This window comes from Charadrius vociferus, unplaced genomic scaffold (genome assembly GCF_000708025.1).
Source record: "Charadrius vociferus isolate BGI_N301 unplaced genomic scaffold, ASM70802v2 scaffold13, whole genome shotgun sequence".
NCBI lineage: Eukaryota > Metazoa > Chordata > Aves > Charadriiformes > Charadriidae > Charadrius > Charadrius vociferus.
In genome coordinates, this window is record NW_009647763.1 from 3,390,242 (window position 1) to 3,413,213 (window position 22,972).

Sequence of the window (22,972 nt, forward strand, 5' to 3'; positions counted from 1 at the left end):
TAGACTGATTTTCCTTGTAGTCCTATAAATAATCGGAGGATAGTTTGCATTATCTAAAAATGATCATATATTTGTGGTTTTTTACAGCTGCTGGATCAAGAATGAAGTTGTGTTTTATGTGACTTGTGCCGGCTACTTTGGAATCATGTTTCTGATGAATGTTGCCATGTTTATTGTGGTGATGGTGCAGATCTGTGGGAGGAATGGGAAAAGAACTAATCGGAGCCTGAAGGAAGAGATCCTGAGGAACCTCCGTAGTGTGGTCAGCCTGACCTTCCTCCTGGGCATGACGTGGGGCTTTGCCTTTTTTGCCTGGGGTCCCTTAACTCTTCCTTTCCTGTACCTCTTCTCAATTTTCAATTCATTGCAAGGTAAGCTGAATTTCTTTTCTGTGAACAAATAATATTTGAGATGTTGCTGTTCTGGGACATGTTATGTCCAGTGATTTGACTAGGGAACTCAGATCCAGATTTTTCCTTGATATTAAACCCTCATTTGTTTCCCCTTATGCAGAATAATGATACCAACTACATATGGGTTGAATATCTTAGTTAAATTAATTAATGTTTCAAGGTCTTTTCCATAAAATGCACTGTATTATAAAGAGTGCTATTCCTAGCTAACAGTCTGCAATGATTTCTGTTGAGATAGATGCTATATGACCTTCAACATTTCCTTTCACTGATTATAACGAATATAGGAAGCCTCTTTCCTTAATTTATTCCTGTAGGGAATCTGTAAAGCTCATAATTGTTTTATTAAGGCATGAGAAGCTCATAAAACAAAATTCAGTCCTGTTTCAGTGTGGACAGATAGCACAGAGGTATGAGATATTATTTGGTCCTTTAAGGAAAATCCAGCAACTGTTACAGTCAGCTTATTTTTGTTTCCTTTACTGTAGTTTTGAGTGCTTTACTTTTCCAACATAGTTCATCCTTCTGAAAAATGTTATAAATTTTAATCAAATGGTTATAAATTACAGAATTATATAGCTGACATTTAAAAGAATTTCGGCTCAGAGCTGAAATTTGCGTATGTACCAAAAGATGTAAGAATCTCCACCTCTGCTTGCCCGGCCCACTAATACAGAACAATTAAAAACATAACAAAAAGAAAAACTCAAGAAGGTCATGGAAGGGGCATATGTTATACCATGCAGGTGTTGATATAAAAAAACATAACAAAAAACAAACCCAAGAATGCCATTGGAGGAGCGTGTTATGCCACACAAATATTGAGATAAAAAATAAATTTTCCCAGGGTCAGCAAAATATCTTCCCTTTATGGAAAAAGTACTTAATGTTATACTGTGTGGATTTTATCTGTTACAGTTGAGACGCATTTACTGTGCTAAGAGATTTATTGAGCTTTCGTGGAAAGAGAATAATGTTGTGGCTTTTGGTTTGGGTCAGTTTCAACCTAAAATGCTAGGCAAAATGGCAAAAAATTGTTCGGATGTGATGTTCTTACTAAAGACTTTTTTTCCAAAGGACAGATTCTGATACTCCCCTAGCAGCATAATGAAGTATTTGCTTCAATGTGTCCGTGTTAGAAATTCAGAAGGGCCTAGAGAGATTAGAAATATGGGAAGACCATGAAAACAGATTAAAACACTGAAAAGCACGCCAAGGATCATATTCAACGAGTTCTCTCTAACCAGAATTTCCAGTGCAATCAATTAAGCTTGTATGTGCAGAGTGCGCACAAGGTTGACCACCACTGCTTAAGTCTCTGTGGGGTAATAGCACTGTTCAATGGAAAATGAATATTTGTAAGGCAGTTAACTCAGAAGCTGAAACTCAAAAACCTGAGGAGTAAACGCAAAAAGAAGAGTGGTGAGCTTTTCACAGGTTGTGGTAGCAAAGATGGCACAGTTTATGTTCAGGCGTGTCATATCAAGCACAGGAAGACAGCAATCCCATATCTGAAAATGCTTATTGCTGTGTCAGAAAGAGCTAGGCAAAGCTAAAGAAACAAGAAAGAAGATGTTTAAAGTCACATACAACTGGTGTAGTGCACACGTAGCATTAAGGGGACGGAATGGAGTGAAGAAAAATTTAGTATTTGTATCTGGAAGCATCTCCTAGCAGCAAAAAGAAGTTCAGTATTCCAGGTCTTTCATCAGTATTAGCATGAGCTTAATTATTGAGCCCTCAGTAAATATGTTTATTCTCTCTCGCAAGTTTTTGAATATTGCACTAGTATTTTAAGCTATACCAGCAGTCTCCGTCAACCTAGTTTACTGTGCACTGGCACTGAAAAAGTAAATTGCAGCAACTACTGGTATTACTGTACTTTGTTATTTCATCTACATAGGAAATGATTTTTCTCTCTTTGATGCTCAGAATAAAAAATCTGGGAACATCTCTTTTTTGGCTGCTCATTTTATATATATGCCTGGGCAAGCCAAATACTTTCAAGTCAGAGCCAAGGCAGAGCCAAGCCTAGGGTCTGATTTGACTCTGGGAAACAAAACCAAAGCTGTATTACTAAAGCACATTGTAAACTTAATGAATAATGAAACACAGAGAAAAAAAATTCAGAGACCAAGCCCAGACAGGGCAAAGGCAAAGTACTTAATGCAGTACATTCGTTTTGTATTACTATAGACATACGCATTTTCTTTTTTAACCATTCAGAGTATTCCAAACATTCACCACAATTTAATTAAGCAGCAATTTAGTAAGTTTGTAGTTGTACAGAAGTCCTAAGAGGTACTTTGGGCCACAAACAACTGCATAACTCTAAGCCTGTAAGAGCTGCTAGTGACTGCATTGAAATTACTGTGCTTAAAAGAAATCACACACAGAAATATTTTACTAAATGCAAACATAGTAACCATAATTCAACAGAGCTTGCATATGGGATGCACTAAGGTATGTTTGCCTTCCTTAAATTGTGCTGCTTTTTTTCCCCATCAGCTCTTGAAAAATTTTGCAAAAAACATGTTTCATGACACAATCTTTATACCCAAAGTTAATTGATCTCAGGGGTCGCAGCCTGACCTGACGGCTATAAGCAAATACAGGTCCAGTTCAATGACAAGCATTCATGCAGAATTAGACCTCAGCACTTTGGAGCAGAGAGGATAATTTTGTGCTCCAGAGCAGTTTTTTTCTAAGCTATACCCTGCTGTTGTGTTCTGCCAGCTGAAACATAGTCGGCATTAGTATACGGAGCTATTCATGGTGGTCATAAAGGAACAGTCTCAGAGGATGGCACTTAACCCTGTTTGCCCACTTCGTGTAGCATTTATTAATATTTAAGGTACAGTCATGAGGGATTTGGCAGTAACATTTTGCCATCAGGTGTTTGGCTCCAGGTTGGCTCTCTCCCAGTGAATAAAAAGTAAAACAAGAACAGGCCAAGCCAGAGAACGACGGAAGATTCCACAGCCAGTGCCTGCCTGGGAAGCGCCAGGAGCATATGAGATTTCCAACTTCTATATTTAGCTCCAAAGTATCTCTGTAGAATGATGAAATCATACCATACACCCAGTTAGGACCTTCTTTACCACATGGTAGATGCTTATATATTGTCTTGAAAATAAAGATTATACAATTGCATGAGAAATATGAACTCCAGAAAAACATTCTTAAAACACATTTCTTGCAACCAGGTTATTTTCTTCAGAAGTAAGTTGCTGGACACCTAATTAGTACTTGTGAATATATTCTTACTTATATTACTTATTCTTATATTACTTATTCTTATTCATAATCAGTTCAAGTATATGCATGTGATGTACATACACACAAGTGGGATTTTTCAGGGCAGTGCCAATCACAAGACTTTCAGCTTTAGAAGAATACAGCCCACGGTTCTGTAGATATGGAGTAGGAGGCGACAAAATACTTTCTTGCCAATGTAATAGTGTCTGTATTTACTTTCCAATCTGGCTTTTGCTGTTGCAAAATACTCATTTAGTTCAAAGACAAAACCTTTTAATTATTTTCCTCTAAGCCAAAAAAAAAATAAATATTAAAAGATCCACACTGAGATGGATCTAAATCAACAGTGTCAATAAAAGGGGTTCTATTCGCTCTCTTCTGATATCCCAAGCACTTATATAGCAGCTAGAGGATGGGAAAGATTTAATTATTTTCCATACCTCTTAAATGAGGCATAGATTGACAATATGAAAACTTTATGATGATTTTCCTTTACTTGTACTTCATAGTCGTTTGTTAGCAGATTTTAGTTACTGTTTGTCTATTTATAAATGCAGGCTTCACTTGCTGTTTATTTGCTTTTGTTGCAGGTTTATTTATATTTGTATTCCATTGTGCCATGAAAGAAAATGTGCAGAAACAATGGAGGAGACATCTCTGTTGTGGCAGATTCCGACTGGCAGACAATTCAGGTAAAAGCCATTCATAGCTCCCCTCCTTAAGTGCTGCAGTAGTCCATAAAAGTCCAGGTGAACAGTTAGCTATGTCATTTTTAATATAATACAACGTAGGCCAGAGATGTGGAAAAATAGATTAATCATAGGCTTTCACTTCAGTACTAACAATTGCCAAGGGACTTTTCAGATATCACTTCATAAAAATTCTCAGGTCTTCTCTTTCAGTTTTCCACTGAAGGCAGCTGGTAAATTTTGTAGTGCTTTGAGCATGGTTTTGGAAGGCCCTTTGGACCCTGAAAATAAAATAAAAATTTAAATAAAGATCCAGAGATCCGGACTCTGTCAGTCAAAAGCCAATCTTACTGCTTTTCTCCTACCTTACAGTATGTTTACTGAATTATATGGACTGTTAGGTTGATGTAGGAGCAATTCTTAAAAGGCAGATAGAAATACTTTGAGGGTTTTTGCCTTTATCTTTGCCTTTTCAAACTGGCCTGTCCTTCACCATGTAATTCAGAGAAAACCATGTAATCAGAGACTCAAAAACATAGGAAATTCCTTTAGCAGAAGCCTGATTAGGTTCCAGAATTGAAGTTCATCTTTATCTGTGACTCTCAGAGAGAAAGGAGAGTGGTTGGTTTGGACACTTTGAAGTGCAGCGCTTGGGACACTGTGTTTATAGTCTCCTGCACGTTTGGGCATCTCAGGTGTCATTAGACCCCTGTGTTTAGGCAACTGGATCTTGGTTTGCTTTATGGTGTAATGGGTTTGGACCATATAATTCTTGTTCATATGGTTCTTGCTCAATGACCAGGGTTGAAATCTATAGTTGGTGTAAGGTGGCATAAGCTCATTGCCTAGTAAGGGAAGCCAGTCTGTCCCGGATAACAACTGTGCTCCAAATACCCTTGTGTCCTTTCTCTCTTGGCGTCCAAGGTTTGTTTCAAGGTTTTGAGTAACTGCTTTGCCATCAAGACTTTTGCTTTGTTTTGCTCTGTTTTGTTTAGAGAATGCTTTCTCATTGTACACTATAAAACATTTATACTTTCACTTTGTTGTAAGAAAACCTGATTCATGACTTCAAAGAGTTAATGAGTTAATACAAATTAGGAAAAGCATATTCATTCTGATCAGGCATCCAGATTGTTTCGTATGCTCAGTTTCCATGTGGTTCAGGCTGTAACTCCTGAATTGGAAAACACAGACGGATCAAATTATTTCCACATTTTTATGCTGCTGTTGGGCAGCTTGTGGGTATGATAGCAATAAAAAGCCTGAAGCATTTGAGTACTTCGTTGGTATAGTTAATGTGCTGTCATTACACCTAGCGTTAACCAGTCCATCACCACCAGCTGGTTTTATTCTTCATGAATCTGACACAGTTTTCAGGCAGAGCAGTGAAATATGTGAACTTGCAAACCTATCCAGTTGAAATGTACTTTAGGGCATGCTATGATAAAGCAAAGAGAAAAACAAGCCAAAGCCTTGCAACACTGCCATAGCTAGATCAAAGAAATAGTAACCTATACCTTACGGCAGTGATTCAGGATAAAATATTTGTCTTGATTTAAATCGAGGCTAAAGTGGTCATTGTGTCTTTGCTTTGGACTTCTCTTCCATTTTGTGAATTTCATTGCAGTACAGTGAATTACAGCAACAAGACTAAAGTGTGAAATTACCTGTACCTACCTGCAGGTATATGATACAAAAGTAGTTAGATGCACTTATTCTACTAGTATTGGGACACATGATGAATTTTTCAGTGTCAGTTTTCCTCAGTAAGTTTATTGGTATTAGTTATTTAATTTAATTTTGGAAGTTTTGGACTACTGCATTAATGGTTCAGACAAAATGCTTCAAATGTGAACTACTAAATAACCATTATTATTCTTTTTTTTTTTGGTAATACACCAATATTCTAAACCCTATAACAACAAGTGCAAATCCACTAGTGTGTAGTACCTATCTCAGCAGACCAAGCCATCAAACAATAAAACCTCTGTAAATGCTCCTATCTATCTCTTTCCTATCCATCCCTCAGATTTCTCTGTTCAGGTGATGAAACTTTGGCAGTCTTATATTGCTGCAGATCTTCACTGCTCTCCGGCATCCTGGAAAGCTGGGTCTTACAGTTCTGCCATCCAGCAAAATGATATATAGTGTGTTAGAGCAACCAATTTTAATGATTGTGGTAAACAGCAAAGTAAATCAAGTTGGAACCAAAGAAGCTACCCGACAGGAAAAGGATAGGTTGTTTGTTATAAGTAACATTAAGAAATGCATCTGATACCTGAAATGTTCATGATTTAATACAGTAGTCTTTTAGTACATATGGTAATTATTTCTGTAAAACTTTTCAATCATTTTTAGATTGGAGCAAAACAGCAACCAATATTATAAAGAAGAGTTCTGATAATCTTGGGAAATCCTTATCCTCTAGTTCCATTGGCTCCAATTCAACCTACTTAACATCCAAATCAAAATCTACAACAACAACATATTGCAAACGGAACAGCCATACAGGTGAGTTCTTGCACTGTAACACACTACATCTGTAAATACATAGTTTCATGTTAAAAGTACAGTAGGAGTTTCTACCCAAAGGTTAATGTGAGAAAATTTCACCAATTTATATAGTTTCAGTATTTTTAAAATATATGTTACTGTTTAATAAGAATCATAACCTAATATGCAATACATCCAATATATAGTTCTTATCTGGGTATGTTCCTGTACTAAACAAAGCAGGCATGACAAAAGCAAACCTTACTTTTTCTATAGCACTTTCACTGCTTTGGCTAAAAGAAGTTAAGTCTTACTATCCCATTGTAAACACAAGAGTAACAAAAGCACAGAGAGGTGACGTGCTATAAACTCTTCGGAGAGGATAGGCCAGGAAGGAGAGGCAGTGCAGTGGTCCTGTATGTTAGGGAGTGTTTTGATTTTCTTGAACTTAATGATGGTAACAATAGGGTTGAGTGTTTATGGGTAAGAATCAGGGGAAGGGCCATCAAAGCAGATGTGGTGGGAGTCTGTTATAAACCACCCAACCAGGATCAAGAGGCAGGCAGAATATCCTATAAGCAACTGGGAGAAGTCTCAGAATCACTACCACTCGTTCTCATGGGGGACTTCAACTTACCAGACATCTGCTGGAAATACAACACAGCAGAGAGGAAACAGTCTAGGAGGTTCCTGGTATGCGTGGAAGATAACTTCCTGACACAGCTGGTGAGCAAGCCAAATAGGGAAGGTGCCCTGCTGGACCTGTTGTTTGCAAACAGAGAAGGACTAGGGGGTGATGTGAAGGTTGGAGGACATCTTGGGCATAGCAATCATGAAATGACAGAGTTTTTGATTCTTGAAGGAGTAAGGAGGGGGGTTAGTAGAACTGTCACCTTGGACTTCCAGAGGGCAGACTTCAATCTGTTTAGGAGACTGGTTGATGGAGTCCCTTGGGAGGCACTCCTGAAGGGCGAAGGCGTCCAGGAATGCTGGACATTCTTCAAGAAGGAAATCTTTAAGGTTCAGAAGTTGGCTGCCCCCATATGCTGTAAGACGAGCTAGTGGGGAAGAAGACCAGCCTGGCTAAACCAAGAGCACTGTCTGGAACTCAGGAGGAAAAGGAAAGTTTATGACCTTTGGAAGAAGGGGCAGGCCACTCAGGAAGACTACAAAGATTTCATGAGGCTATTCATGGAGAAAATTAGAAGGGCCAAAGCCCGACTAGAACTTTACCTGGCTACTGCCTTAAAAGACCATAAAATATGTTTCTATAAACATCCAAAGAGGGACTAAGGAGAATCTCCATCCTTTATTGGATGTGGGGGGAAACATAGTGATAAAGGATGAGGAAAAGGCTGAGGTATTTAATGCCTTCTTTGCCTCAGTCCTTAATACTAAGACCAGTTGTTGTCGGGGTACCCAGCCCCCTGAGCTGGAAGACAGAGAGGGGGAGCAGAATCAATTCCCCATAATCTAAGGGGAAATGGATAGTGAGCTGCTACACCACTTAGACACAGACAAGTCTATGTGGCCAGATGGGATCCACCCAAGGGTACTGAGGGAGCTGGTAGAAGCGCTCACCAAGCCACTTGCTATCATTTATCAGCAGCACTGGCTAACTGGGGAGGTCCCAGTTGACTGGAAGATAGCAAATGTGATACCCATCTACAAGAAGGGTCAGAAGCAGGATATGAGGAAGTACAGGCCTGTCAGTCTGATCTCAGTCCCAGGCAAGGTTATGGAGCAGATCATCTTGAGTGCCACCACATGGCACATGCAGGACAACCAGGCAATCAGGCCCAGTCAGTATGGGTTTATGAAAGGCAGGTCCTGCTTGACTAACCTGATCTCCTTCTATGACAAGGTGACCCACTTAGTGGATGAGGGAAAGGCTGTGGATGTTGTCTACCTAGACTTTAGTAAAGCCTTTGACACTATTTTCCACAGCATTCTCCTGGAGAAACTGGCTACTCATGGCTTGGACAGGCGTACTCTTCACTGGGTAAAAAACTGGCTGGATGGCCAGACCCAAAGAGTTGTGCTGAATGGAGTTAAATCCAGTTGTCGGCCAGTAACAAGTGGTGTTCCCCAGGGCTCAGTATTGGGGCCGGTTCTCTTTAATGTCTTTATTAATGATCTGGACAAGGAGATCGAGTACACCCCTAGTAAGTTTGCAGACAACACCAAGCTGGGCAGGGGTGTTGATCTGCTTGAGGTTAGGAGGGCTTTACAGGGGGATCTGGACAGGCTGGATCAATGGGTTGAGGCCAGTTGTATGGAGTTCAACAAGGCCAAGTGCCGGGTCCTGCACTTGGTGACAACAACCCCATGCAGTGCTACAGGCTTGGGGAAGAGTGGCTGGAAAGCTGCCTGGTGGAAAAGGACCTGGGGGTGTTGGTTAATAGCCATCTGAATATGAGGCAGCAGTGTGCCCAGGTGGCCAAGAAGGCACAAAGCACCCCATGGCCAGCAGGACTAGGGAAGTGATCGTCCCCTGTACCAAGCAATGGTGAGGCCCCACCTCGAGTACTTTGTTCAGTTTTGGGCCCCTCAGTACAAGAAAGACATTGAGGTGCTGCAGCGTGTTCAGAGAAGGGCAACAAGGCTGGTGAGGGGTCTGAAGAACAAATCTTATGAGGAGTGGCTGAGGGAACTGGGGTTGTTTAGCCTGGAGAAAAGGAGGCTGAAGGGAGACCTTATCACTCTACAACTGCCTGAAAGGAGGTTGTAGCAAGGTGGAGGTTGGTCTGTTCTCCCAGGTAACAAGCGATAGGACAAGAGGAAATGACCTCAACTTGCGCCAGGGAAGGTTTAGATTGGATATTAGGAAAAATTTCTTCACTTGAAGGGTTGTCAAACATGGAAACAGGCTCCCAGGGAAGTGATGGAGTTGCCATCCCTGGAGGTATTTAAAAGACATGTAGATGTAATGCTCAGGGACACGGTTTAGTAGTAACTTGGCAGTGTTAGGTTAACGGTTGGACTTAAAGGTCTCTTTCAACCATAACAATTCTATGATTCTGTGACGTTCATGGCCCAAGGTAACACAAAAGCTAGCAGTGCAGATGGAGATAGCAATCAAGTCTTGTGAGTCCAAGTTGATTCAGTCGGTCAAACTGCTTCCGTTTAAGTGCAACTAATGGGTAAAGCGACACATGGAGCATACTTGTAAAGGGATACTGTGTTCCCAGAGTATGCATTATCTTTCCCTTCCACAAATAGCATGCCATATCTGCTGCTTATTTATTTAGATGTCAATGGTGTATGTAATAAAAGGCATCATGTGTATTTATTCCACTTGCCATAAAAATGTGTTCTTTGTAAGAACACTTTAAAGGAGCACAGAAAGAGAGGAGCTGAAACGATTTGCAAGTCTGTTGGCTTATGTCTGAGATAATATTTTAGAAAATTACTTAAATACTTCAGATTTTTTGTTACTGAGTTCTTGTGAACTCCTGTTTTTGTCCTGTATAAAGTCATATAACATCATAGAATCTTGTTCTAAAACATAGCAGAAATAAAATATGCACACATATTTAACCTAAAGATTTATGTTCTTGCTTTAAAATATTTGTTAGAAGCAATGTTTTAGATATGAAATAGATAATTTTACTGGAAGGAAAGTTCCACTGTTTCTTAAGAATAAATTATTTTCAGAAGTCGCTAAGGTCTCATTTATGATTGTACAGTCTCCTTTCTTGAAATGTGGCATGCTTTCCAGGAAATAACCTCCCTATTTAATGATGATTGTTACCTGGTTCAGTTAGGCACACAATTTTTGCCTAGAATTCCCATTTTTTTAAGAATTACACACTTCTGCTCTGTGGCTGTAACCACTAACCCAATATTCAGTGTATCCATTAGCATGAGAGGTTGTGCATCAGGTATTTTAAGAGTGCAAGTCTTTTTTGGGTATCAAGAATATACATGCAGTACATTTACTTTGAATGCAGTAAGAATGACCAGTATCTTAGAAGTTCCCCAGTGTACCTGAGCTTGCTCTCAGGACTGCCATTCCCAGCCGCGGGGGGAGCACACAGCTGGCAGCTGCCTCACCAGGGTGCCTGTCCCTGCTGCCATCTCAGCTTTGATGTGCCATGCACCCAGCTGCCCTAAGCAAGCTGTCTTCAGCTCTCTCTTCTGTGAAGGAACACTTCTGTCAGACGTCTTCCACGAACAGCATCTACAATATCCACCGATCACAGTGCTACTATTAATTTAATAGTGGAGTACGAGAGCGTCATGCCCTTTCCGCTGCAGAGCATTCTCCATTCTGCGGACAGAGAATTCCCATTTCTACTTGTGGCAGATCAACCTTTAGACCCTTGGTATTGGGATTAACGATAAAAATATGCTTAAATGTTTTGTTGGACTCAGGGCTTTTTATCAGTCTGACAATTAAAGAGACTTAGTGCTGGAGTTTTTGCAATGCGTTCTTGAAGCAAAACAATAAAACAGTTCCAGATAAGAAGTGAGTTAAAAGAAACTTGCAGATAGGAACATGCTTGTGTCCTTTCTACAGAAGTGGTGAGCTTAATCCCATGCCTAAATTATTTCCTAAAAGGGATTGCAGTTGGTAATATAATCATCGTTTGTAATGTGATTGTTTATTGGACGTTAAGAAAATGCCACAGTTTTCTCTATACTTTTAAAATTTTAATACATTTTGGTTTCACCTCTGAAAATACACATTTTATTGTGATACTCCAACGGAATTTTTGCTAATGCTAGCTTTTTAAATACTGACATATCTTCTCACCTGTTAAAATAATAGAAAATAACATTAAGATTCTGATTTTTTAATACAGCTGAACTTCTCATTTTGATGTCTTAGCTAAATTTCAGGCAAATAATGTAATAGCTACATGTCTTGGCAACTCTTGTTAATATGGTTATAATGTGCTCACTGGAATTGACATGAGCATTCATGTGTTTGTGGTATAGATAATGTCTTCTAAGGCCCTTTCCTCATCAGTGGTGAAGCATTACAGGTAAAGTGAGAATTGCTTTTGTTGAATGCATGGTTTGAACAGGGTGGAGGGATGCCACTTGCATGATATCCTCATTGACACAAAGGACTTTGCTAATCAGAAACGCTGCTTGTTTCTCACTATTACATCTTGCGCCATTGATGCTGAATCAGAGGATAAGCGTGCTTCAAACTCTGGGTGTCTGCACTCTGCACGGGGCATGAAGCATTTGGAAGACACCATTTTAGAAGACAGACCATGTCCTGACATTAATGCCTTTTTACAGTAGTCTGAGGAAAGTAAATTAAGTTGGAACACCCATACACAAAGCATACATTAAAAAGCAAAACCAATCTGATTGAGTCCTAGAAAATCGTTTTATATTTTTAAAAGTTATTACAGGAACTTTAAGATATTGTATTTCTATTTGGCCTACGGCCATTATGGAATTAGTCTTCTAGTCACTGTTTTTTCATGTCCAGTCACACACAAAGTAAGTCTGAATGACAAACTATATATGCCTGAAAGCTGTGCTGTGAACTGTTGGTTGAATGCAGAATGCACTGACTGGGACATAAATATTGGATGGGACCCTACTGGGTGGATGAAAGAAATCACTTTGGCATCTCATGACCCTGAGGTCTACGAGTCTGATACAAACTTGTTGCAGATAGTACTTAGATACTATATATAACAATTCTGTGAATTAGAAGTTAAAATTATTTCTGCAGTGAATTTGGTGGTACAACTCCTATTTACTTCAGCGATCCAGGATTTTAACCCTGTAGTTGGGTGTGAAGCCCATTGAGCTAAAAAAAAAGAGGGCTCCACTAGTTTCAAAGGACTTACATAATTCCTGTGCATGCAAATTTCATGAGGAAATAGCTGGTATTTGACAATGTAATGATGTCTTGTGAAAAAAAGTGTACATATTTGCAAGGAATTTGAAAAACCTTCCCATAAGACTAAGAATTAACATTTCATCTTTGTAATAAGATATTAAACATGTAGAAAAACTTCAAAATGTAGTACCATTGGCTAATAAATGCATACAGTTGAAAGGTACACAGTACCCAGCAGTTTGCTATTGGACATGGAGTTATTTGCTGCGATTCATGGACATTCTTGCGTGCTTTGAAAAAATAATTCTGATATGCCTGAACATGCCTGTTTCTTTTTTTTCATGAGTACAACTGTTTCGATTTCTCACTCTGCAATCCATTTCTCCTTCATGCAACACTTTATGCTCTCTTATGGCTTGATATCATGACTTCTGCAGAGGCGGGTTACTTTTCTGTTTGTTTTTAATTACTGATTTATTTCTGTAAGAAACAATTTTTTCATGAAATCATAGTTTAAACAATACAAAAAATGGTTAAATGATCCTTTACCAAGGAATTTTTGAAGGTGATTTCACCGAGGTCTTGCACACAACCATCAAAAACGTCACTTGTAGAAAACATTGCTTCACAGGGTACTACATCTTACTTGCGATGGTCCAAACCTTGCCTGGCTTAAGAGAATTAATTGCAGCTTTATTCACTACAGTGGAAGAGATAAGAAAGAAAGCTCATTAGGATAATGTACTTCAGAAAATGAGATATGGGCTCTCTCCTTCTCATTGCGCATTACATGAGCTCTACCTACTGACTGTTCTCCGAACAGCAATACTGTTAGCCGCTGAAGCAGACTTTCCCAGCCCGGCTGGGAATTGCCTTGCTCCTTTTTCTCTTCGGCTCTACTCTTGGCTTATAGCACATGAACCCTGAAGGGATGCCAGTTTTCTGCATCTTTTCCTCCCCACAGTTGTTCAGTCTGTACCCTCCACATTATCAAAAAGACAAAGCGATGCTAGGCAAGCACAAAGTTTAGGCCAGTTGTGGCTCTGGTTATCTTATTTAAGACGCAAGTCATCATCTGCTACATACTGTGCCGAATACATTATTTCTGTGCATAGCTTAAAACCTCCACTGTTGACACAATTAAATCCATTTACTGTCATTTTCCACTACTTTATGATATGAAGATATTGTTTACCAGATGTTACAGAGGTCAGCCCTTTTCCAGTGCTATGGAAATGTTTTTAGTTTCTAAGATTCAAATCATCAACAGTAAATTAATATATTAAAGGGTTGTAGGAGTCAGTTACACTTTAAGTGAAACAATAGGGGGATAATTTTAAGATAGACCTGAGAGATTTGCCCACAAAACCTGGCATCTGAAAAGAATTTAGAAGCAGCAATGCCAAGCCAAGTTGTTTGCTGGCTTTTAGGGCAGTAATTTCATTCAGCAGTGGAGGCAATTGAAGGCATATCTATGTGGGAGTGACACACCTCTTAAACCATGAGTTTGCTTAAGAAGCCCTGACTTCTTGTTGCTTTTTCCTCTTCCTAGAGAATGTTTTTCTTGACAAGCCGTCTTCAAAATTTGCTCAAGAGGATGGAGAACAGACATCAATCATCCCTGTCCACCAGGTTATTGACAAGGTCAAGGGATACTGCAATCCGCACTCCGACAACTTCTATAAAAATATCATCATGTCCGACACATTTAGTCACAGCACAAAGTTCTAACTGGGCTTCTGAATTTTTTGAACCAAAGGAAGACAAAATTCTGCCTGGAATTGAGAATACTGGATGTCATAGAATGTGACCTGTTTGGTTATTTTTGTTCCCAGATTATAATGTTCTCCTGATAACAGCTTCCACTCGAGGACCAATTTCTCTACCTTTTTACTGTTGTGGAAAAAGACAATTTTCCACCATGGTATTGAGCTGTTCTTAAATGTGTGCCAGCCAACATGATACCTGGACAGCTAATTGTAATCCTGTGTAAATATTTTTTTAAGACTGAAGAGCCACAAGCCTATCTCTAAATTATATAGTCCAAACAGAAGCAAGTCTTGACTTCTGGAGAAAATAGCAGACTTGTCACGCAGTACAGGCAAGCCCTTATTGAACAGTTTACTGATGGTCTTTTTCTTTTGAAGAACATGGATTTCCCCTGAGACACTTGTTAGATTCTTCCTTCTTGACTGTCTAAGTGCTGTTTGTTCTTTATTCGTAAGTGAATAAAACCCTAACACCAGTGTTCAAGGGTTATTTTAAACCTATTTTCACTAAATAGACCTAATCATGCAAAACTTGCTTACCAAAACAGTATGTGCTGTAAATTCAGGCTATTTTGTATCCATGTACATAGAAACACACTTATTACATAGATGTGCTGGTTGAATAGGGTGTGCAGGTTGCTAGTAACTCCTGCAAATTTTAAGCCCATTGATATATATGGAAACAAACAATTGTATGTATCATCTCCATCTGTGCAGAACAAGTACACAGGAGGTAAATCCAAAGTTTACACAAAGTCATGTTTCATCATTTATTGACTGGTGTGTATGAAATGCGGCATCTCCCATCACAATTCTGTGTTTAATATTCTTTTCACTAAACAAAATAGAAGACACTCCACGCATATTTTTATCAAAATGCACTCAGTAAATATGACAGCGGAAACCACAATGTGTACCACAGACAATCTGAGAACAATGAATGGTGCTAAAACTTAAATTTAAGTATTTAAATACAAGATGAATACTTTGTAAGCCCATGGGTTCATTTGTCAGTCTCTGTACTTCAGATATACTATATGTATAGACACCTCCATCAGATGGCATTGCAACATTAGAATAACCTGGACTACATTTACCAGTAATAAATAACTAACATCTTTCCAGGCACATAACGTTATCAGTATCAGTATCCCACTCCTGTCCCCCGGTTGGTGACTTGGTTGAAGTTGTGGGAGGCACAGAGTTGAAAGAGGGTTCAGGCAACCCGTGTGCATAACAACACTGAGTTGTGTGTGTGTGCACAGAAGAGACAAGAACATGAAATGCTTACTTGTTTTAATCTCTATAAATAGGTGACACATTAGCACATGGCCATGACTGCCAGAAGTGCATCTGTCCTTATGAAGCACGTCTCACCCCATGACAAGTTTTGTAAAAGTTGTAACTGCACATGTTGCTGAAAGCATGAGCCAAAACATCAAAGGTATTTTCAAATAATGTTTTCAGAGCATAGTGTCTCCTAATGGAAATCTTCATTTTTAAAAAGGCTTTTTTTTTTTTTCAAAATATTTTTAGCCAAATATTTAATTAATTGTATTCAGAAGATGACCAGAAAGTTGTGCTGTGAGATTTTTCAGTTGCCAACCAGGTGGATGTTCAGTGATTAGGGATGTGGATTTGTGCCTTTCTCTGCTCTTTGCTTGCGCTTTTGCGTGCAGAGATCATTTAATGCTGTGACCGCACAAATGGCGTGTTTTCCCTGGCTGCCAGCACCTTGCGGGAGGAGGATGCCCTGACGGTATTCTGTCCAGAAACACTGCTGTCGCTGCACGGACCTTAACGAAACCTCAGTCTCGTTACTGCAGATACTTACTTGGTGGTATGAATGAAAGTCAACCCGATTCACTTAAATGTAATTATTAACAGGGATGAGTGTTGTCAGATATCTTTAATAAGGGAAATAATTTAGGGAGAGTTTGTGTACAAGCATTTACTGAACTTATATTTTATCATCCCACTTGCTTAACTACTGTAGATAATAGTGTTCACATAGCAGCTTACTGTGAGATTTCTACCTGATTGAGGTGTTCAGAAGTGAAGAGAAAGAAAACCAAACATTCCTGAAAAAATGAGGAATCAGTAAAACATGATAGATTAGTAAAATATAAATAAAAAGCAGAGTATTCTGACTGAAGCTGAGCTGTAACCTATCAGTTTAATGTACAGCTACCTATATTTTTGCTGATTTAAGGTTTTTCTCTTTTTTTACTACCATGTAGTAATCTTAAACTGTCTGTGTCAGTTAGATGCTCTTGAATGCTCTCAATTCTACAATGTAAAGCTTCTACTTTGTAGTTGACATGGTGTAACCTCCCTTGTATATACTTATTTATTTGTGAGGTTAAGTATGTCAAATATATTTAGCTCCATAATGACTGTTCTTGTTACTTCAAAACTAAGCTTCTGCTTCATCATAGAAAAAGAGAGAAAGAATAATTTCTTTGTATGTTTTTTCCAAACACGTTGTGAAACAATTTTCTGTAGTTCTATCTTTTACAAGTATGAGGAAACATGTCAGTGTAATTTGTAATATTAGCCAGTGGAATATAGTGTAACAGGTTTCAAGATGGACTAAAGTGGAAAGAAACATTTTCAAGTAAACATTCTTGATGTTAGTGTTCCAAATAATTAAAGTCTTTTAATAGTGAATGGTTGATGATTTTTTTTTTCTTTCTTAGTGTTTAATGGCAAAAATTATTCAGTGGAATTCTGGAAAAGAATCTTGTGTTTAATAAGTATGCAAGATAGGTACATGCCAAGCCAAAATGTTGGGAATAAATGTGCCAGACTAAGTCCATCTCATCAGAGGTATACGTTTTGCAGAATATGCTTTTTCCTTTCGTGATTTACTCAATGCCACATCCAGTCAACAATCTGAAAGTTATGCAAGTTCATTTATTTATGGTAGCAGTCCTGTCATAGAAATCAAAGGAAAATCAAGCAACCGACAATATGCTGGGATGATATTTTAGAAGTGATACGAATGAATAATCTAAAATTCGGGAGTTATTTCTATTCATATGTTTCTTTCCAGCTGAATGTAGTCCCTCGTTATAAATAACTTGATTTAACTTGTAATCACACCTTAACTGATCACTGTTGAAATATTTTAGTCAGCCAATCACTTGATTAACACACACTAATGTATAAACATTAAATGTAACACCTACCTTTAAACATTTGCCTTTAAAGAACATGGAAACCTGAAATGTGTCAAATCTGCTCCCCTGTATTTAAGTCTCATCACAGAAAATGCGCAGAATATGAAGATTTATCGGTACTATTTTTTAGAAAGCAAGCAAAAAACCCCCATGTGATGAGTGGCATTTATTAATGAGGATGCTGGGTGTGCCTGTGGACTGTGGACACTACCTTTGAGCTTTATGTCTTGAAGGGTGTGGGAGGACACTCTGAGGGAAGGAGCCCAGGGGTTTTTTCCAAGTAGGATCTTGGCCGATGCCAAACGTGTAAGCAGTCATTTGCAACATTTGGGGGTGGATTTATTTTTCTCCTCGTTTCATCACATTTTAAATATCAAGAACAGTTTTATTTTAATCCTCTACTGTTAACAACTTCCTACTGTAACCCATTGAGTTACATAAAATGCCACTTCATTTTATTACTTTTGAAAGGCTGATCTATAATCAGACACGTCTATGTAACCACAGGGACAGCTACCAAGTTACAGGGCAGCGGTGTGTCATTCATGGAGCCATAATAACAAGTTGTTATGCATTTACTGTATGTAAAGACGTAAAACCATATACAGGTCAGCAAACTAGGGAAAGGGCTCAGAAGCTAATGTCAGGGAAACCAATCATGCAAAACAGTTTGTGGAGCAGCTGTTTCATGCCCAGTGCTATAGCTGCTGCTATGCTAAGGAGACTTTCCCCTTCACCCTCCACTTTTAGCCAGTCTTTGGCTACTCAGTCAATTTAATTTTCAGATCTCCTGACCCCGTTGTGGCAATCCCATCCTCAGGACAATCATTTGTTGCAGTGCCAGGGAAAGGGAAAGGGAAAAAGAAAGAAGAGAAAGGGAAACTGAAAGGGGAAGAGGAAGAGGCAGTTGTCAAGTCCCTGCTCTGCCTCTTCTTACACCTTCCACATGATTTCTTGCCCCTTCCCCAGGATAAGTGACCCTGACCAGTGATGGAGGCAGACCACTGGAGTAGGTGGAACCACCATGGCTATTTATGCACCTGTCAATTGAAACTAATATTTTTGACCCTCCAGCTTTAAGCTGAAGGTCTGCCATAGTTCTTCAAGGCAGCAACTCCAGTATGTCTGTGCTTGGAGGCTAACCAAAAAATAGTATCTCTGTAGTTCAGGAAGAACTTAATACTTCCTGTGATGAGAAATCAGTCTGATAAGGTTCAAGCACCACACCAGAAATAGCTAAATAAATCTCATGGAAATCTTTTCTGGAAAGATAGCCCTTCTTCAGATAGGTCTCCTTGCTCAAAGCCAATGCTGCTATTGCTGTTAGATTAAGTCCAGATTTAGTACTCATCAGGAGTGCCCATTGTGGTGGTGTCTGTATGCACTGTATAACCACAGCCATCTGACAGCAGTTTGAGTGACACGGTTTTCTCAAGGAGTGTTGAATGATCTACCCTACAAAATAAATGCCAGTTTGAATCTTTAGCATATACCAGCTTGCTTAAGCTAGGCGCTTCGTATCCAGACTATTCTAGTAAAGGTTCTCAAGAAACATAGCTTTAGAGAGACAAGAGTTCTCAAAAATCCTGACTACATTCCATATGTGAAGAGTAGGAGAAAGAGTGAATGTTGACAGGCTGAGACAGTTGGGGTTCTTCAGCCTGGAGAAGAGAAGACTGCAGGGAGACCTTAGAGCGACCTTCCAGTATCTGAAGGGAATCTATAGGAAGGCTGGAGAGGGACTTTTACATGGGCATGTAGTGATAGGACAAGGGGTAATGGCTTCAAACTGGAACAGGGTAGATTTAGAATAGATATTAGGAAAAAAAATATTTCACTGTGAGGGTGGTGAGACACTGGAACAAATTGCACAGGGAAGCTGTGGATGCCCCGTTCCTGGCAGTGTTCAAGGCCAGGCTGGATGGGGCTTTGAGCAACCTGGTCTAGTGGGAGGTGTCCCTGCCCATGTCAGGGGGGGTGGAACTAGATGATCTTTAAGGTCCCTTCCAACCTAAACCGTTCTATGATTCTGTGATAACTCGGGTCTGATGTTTCCTTTCACGTCAGGTTTTTCCCATCCTGAGAGCCTACAGAAGCAAGGGAAGAAGAGGAGGAGTAGGTAGGGGAGTGCATCCTGCTCTGCCGGATGGGCAGAAGGCTCCCGCTGTCCCTGTCGTGCTGCATTTCACAGTGCTCCAGTTCCAAGAGCAGTAAATGCAATTGTATTACACATTTACACAATTCCACTCTGGTTTTCTTTTCCACTCGCCTGGCATGACCGCTCATGATTTTCCAGCAGAGGGCAGTGGCATATTGTTAGTTGTAAAGCTGCTAAAATCAAGTTAAAAATGCAACAAGATTCCTCCACGTGTAAGCACCAGCACAGAGATAAGTAGGAGAGTTCATATCAGGTTTGTCTATTATTTAGCAATCTGTTACATCACCAGATAAAGCAAACACCCTGTGCTCAGGGAAGTGAGGGGGGAGAGCTGTCTGCCTGCATTTGGGCATATTTAGTGGAAAGAGCAATACCAAGTCTCTCTGTATTTTCTCTTGCCGGTTACTACATTTTCTCCTTTTTTGCTCTGAGGGGATGCAATGGAATTATCAACCGCTATGCTCCTGTCAGCTGAGCAAACAGAGCCCGCTTACCATTTTGGGCTTGCACACTAGTTTATTCCAGCACTGGGCAAATGATTTGATCTGCTGGACTGCCACCCCGTGACTCAGAAATTCACTGTATGCATAACAGTCCAGGGAAGGAAAAAAAACTCTCAGCCCTCTGTTGACAGTGGCATGCAGGCCCATACCTCCCTAACCCTTCTTCCCTCAACAGCATAGAGACAGATCTGCTGTCATCTGGGTCCCCTGCTCCACGTACTCTTTCCACACAGCACGTAATCCCAGGTCAGCTCAATCAAGGTGCAGAACCAGTCACTACATGCTCGGTGGTACAGCTGCCCTCGCAGCCGCTCTGTCATGGGGTGGGACTGACCAGACAGCTGCTCCATTGGAAAATGGCACTGTGTTGAAATTAAAATGTCTCATCTGCAATTCTGGCAAGAACTTCAGGGGAAAAAAATCAGAAACAGTTTGAATCCTCCCATCTCTGCTCGTCCCAGGAGTCTCACTAGCATGTCCCTCTCACCCCACACCTGCACCAGCACCAAGCTGGCACCACGCTAAGGGGAGAGGGATGGTCTGGGCCAGATGGGGTGGAGAAAATGGGGAAGAACATGACCTGCTTTAGCTTCTCCTGCTTTTTTTTGGAGAAAGCCCATAGGCATGGCTGCCCTGGCTGTGGGAAGAAGGAGCAGTGGGAAAGGAGGCCCAGGAACAGTGAGGACTTGGTGTACAGAGTGTACATGAGAATAGTATGACAGCCATCGTGACACCATCACTGCTCCGAAACACTTGTGGTGTCTGTGTTGCACAAGTTCAGAGTCACGGCACAGCTATGTTACTGGCACGTCACCTCTCAGTGAAGCCACACAAGCATGGCTGTGCACAAGGCAGGAACCAGCATGAGTTCCCCACCATTTCTCTGTGCTCCCTACAAGCGATGCCCACTTCCCAGGAGAGGAGACGTGTTGGCAAGCCTCTCAGTCTGGCTGCAAACGTCTCTTTGCTCAAACCTGGTCATTTGCTAGAATTATCCACAGTACAGGGTGAGCTGGGCATTATGCAGATGCTGACAGCACTACCCGGATCATGGAGCTGCAGTCTAAAGATTAGGACAGTGAGGACAAACGTGAGAAACCAGCACCTGAAAAGCTTTGCAGGGGCACTGGAGGACAGGGGCTGAAATACTGTGGTTTTCCATGCAGAGTGCAACTCAAAAGAGCTCTCAGAGGAGTTTTGTGTGTGTTTGCAACAACCTGGTGTGGGATAGGTCCAGGCTGAGCTTTCCAGGGAGGATAGCTCGGGGGGATGCAGCTCCAGCAGCCCAACTGGAACTCGACCCAGAACGACTTCTTCACCTTTTCTTTTGTGTAGCCTAGAGATGGTGTTAACAGTGGAACAAGGTTTGAAGCACTCAGGCTAGTGCCTCTTGCAAGTTATCAAGATGTATTTGGAGCCAGAGCTAAACCAGGATTTAGGCAGCTTAGGCCTTAAAATGGTCGTCCAAACCAGGCCCCACCTCCCTGCTCTGGTTAGGTGTCAGCTCTTACCGGATAGGAGGAGCTTACATTTATTTTAGCTACATTAGATGGAAGAGAAGCTGGGGTCAAGCCTGCCAGCTCCTAGGACTCTGAGGATTAGACTGTGGAGGTACTTCATTGGGTTTTTAAAGGAAAGATGAGCCTGTTCAAGCCCCACACTGCGCGCCTCAGGATCTTGGTACCAGCCTCAGCTCGAGGCACAGCAAAGTGAGTCTGTCGTGGTGCTTCTGAGGTGGCTGGGCAGAACTGAGAGAAAAGCCGAATGCACATTTCATTGCAGAAAAGATCAACTCAAAAAAGATGAGCATAGACAGAAGCAGCCTGTCCCTGAGAGTGTGACTGTCAGATACTGTTGCTGGGTAACAGCCAGATAACTTTAACACATCCTGTTCTTTTATGCTCGTTTATTTTTAATGCCTCCCTAAGATGGATCTTTTTCACTTTGCCTGTTGTTTTCACCCAAACTGATATGTGCTCTGGTTCAGCAAATAAGCAATCCTCTGACCATATTTTATCCTACCAGATACTGTATATGATGTTTCCCAGATTCAAGCAAAGAGATCCTCTCATTGCAATCAGACTGAACATGAATTTGAGACTAGTGTAAGGCTAGGCTATAAATTGCCTCCTGAACAAGGCAAAGGAGAAGGATATGTCCTAGTGAAGTAGCGGAAGACTTTCAGGACAGAGGAAACCCTCCAACACTGGAGGTGTCTAAGAACAGGCTGAACCTGGGCTTCCTAAACCCACTCATGTGGGTGCCACCATCAACACCGCCAGCAGTATCAGATGACACACAGAGACAACCTCCTGCCCTGTGATCCTCTTTAATTTCATGTAACTATTTTTACTAACACACTACACAGCAAGAGGAGGAAGGTACTCCCACAATAAATTTGTACCAGTACCGTATCTCCACAGCTTACTTTCTTTTCCCCCTCTAATTTGTTAGCTGTAAACCCTTTGCCCATAACAGCTGCCTGATCCACCAAATAGCTTCGCCCTCCCAAACAAGGACCCTACACCCATCACACTTCCACACTACCATTCATCACCCCAGTCACTGGCCTCCCCCACTGAGCCATTAACCCTTCACTTACTGAAGCCTCTGCTGTAGATTTAAAGCAGAGATGGCCACAACAGCGATGACTCCCAGCTCTTGAGCAGCCCGGCACTGGCAGAGTGCTAAGGCG

General features: G+C 40.6%; 1 protein-coding gene across 1 annotated transcript in view; it reads left to right on the forward strand.

Annotated features, from left to right (window-relative positions):
• Positions 1-14,434, forward strand: part of GPR126 (G protein-coupled receptor 126) — a 108,380-nt gene extending 93,946 nt beyond the window's left edge. Inside the window, exons 21-24 of the mRNA XM_009882305.1 lie at positions 88-371; positions 4,262-4,363; positions 6,719-6,871; positions 14,218-14,434. Of these exons, the coding sequence (XP_009880607.1) occupies positions 88-371; positions 4,262-4,363; positions 6,719-6,871; positions 14,218-14,396 (718 nt within the window). The 3' untranslated portion in view covers positions 14,397-14,434. The remainder of the gene's footprint in view (positions 1-87; positions 372-4,261; positions 4,364-6,718; positions 6,872-14,217) is intronic.
• The last annotated feature ends 8,538 nt before the right edge of the window (positions 14,435-22,972 follow it).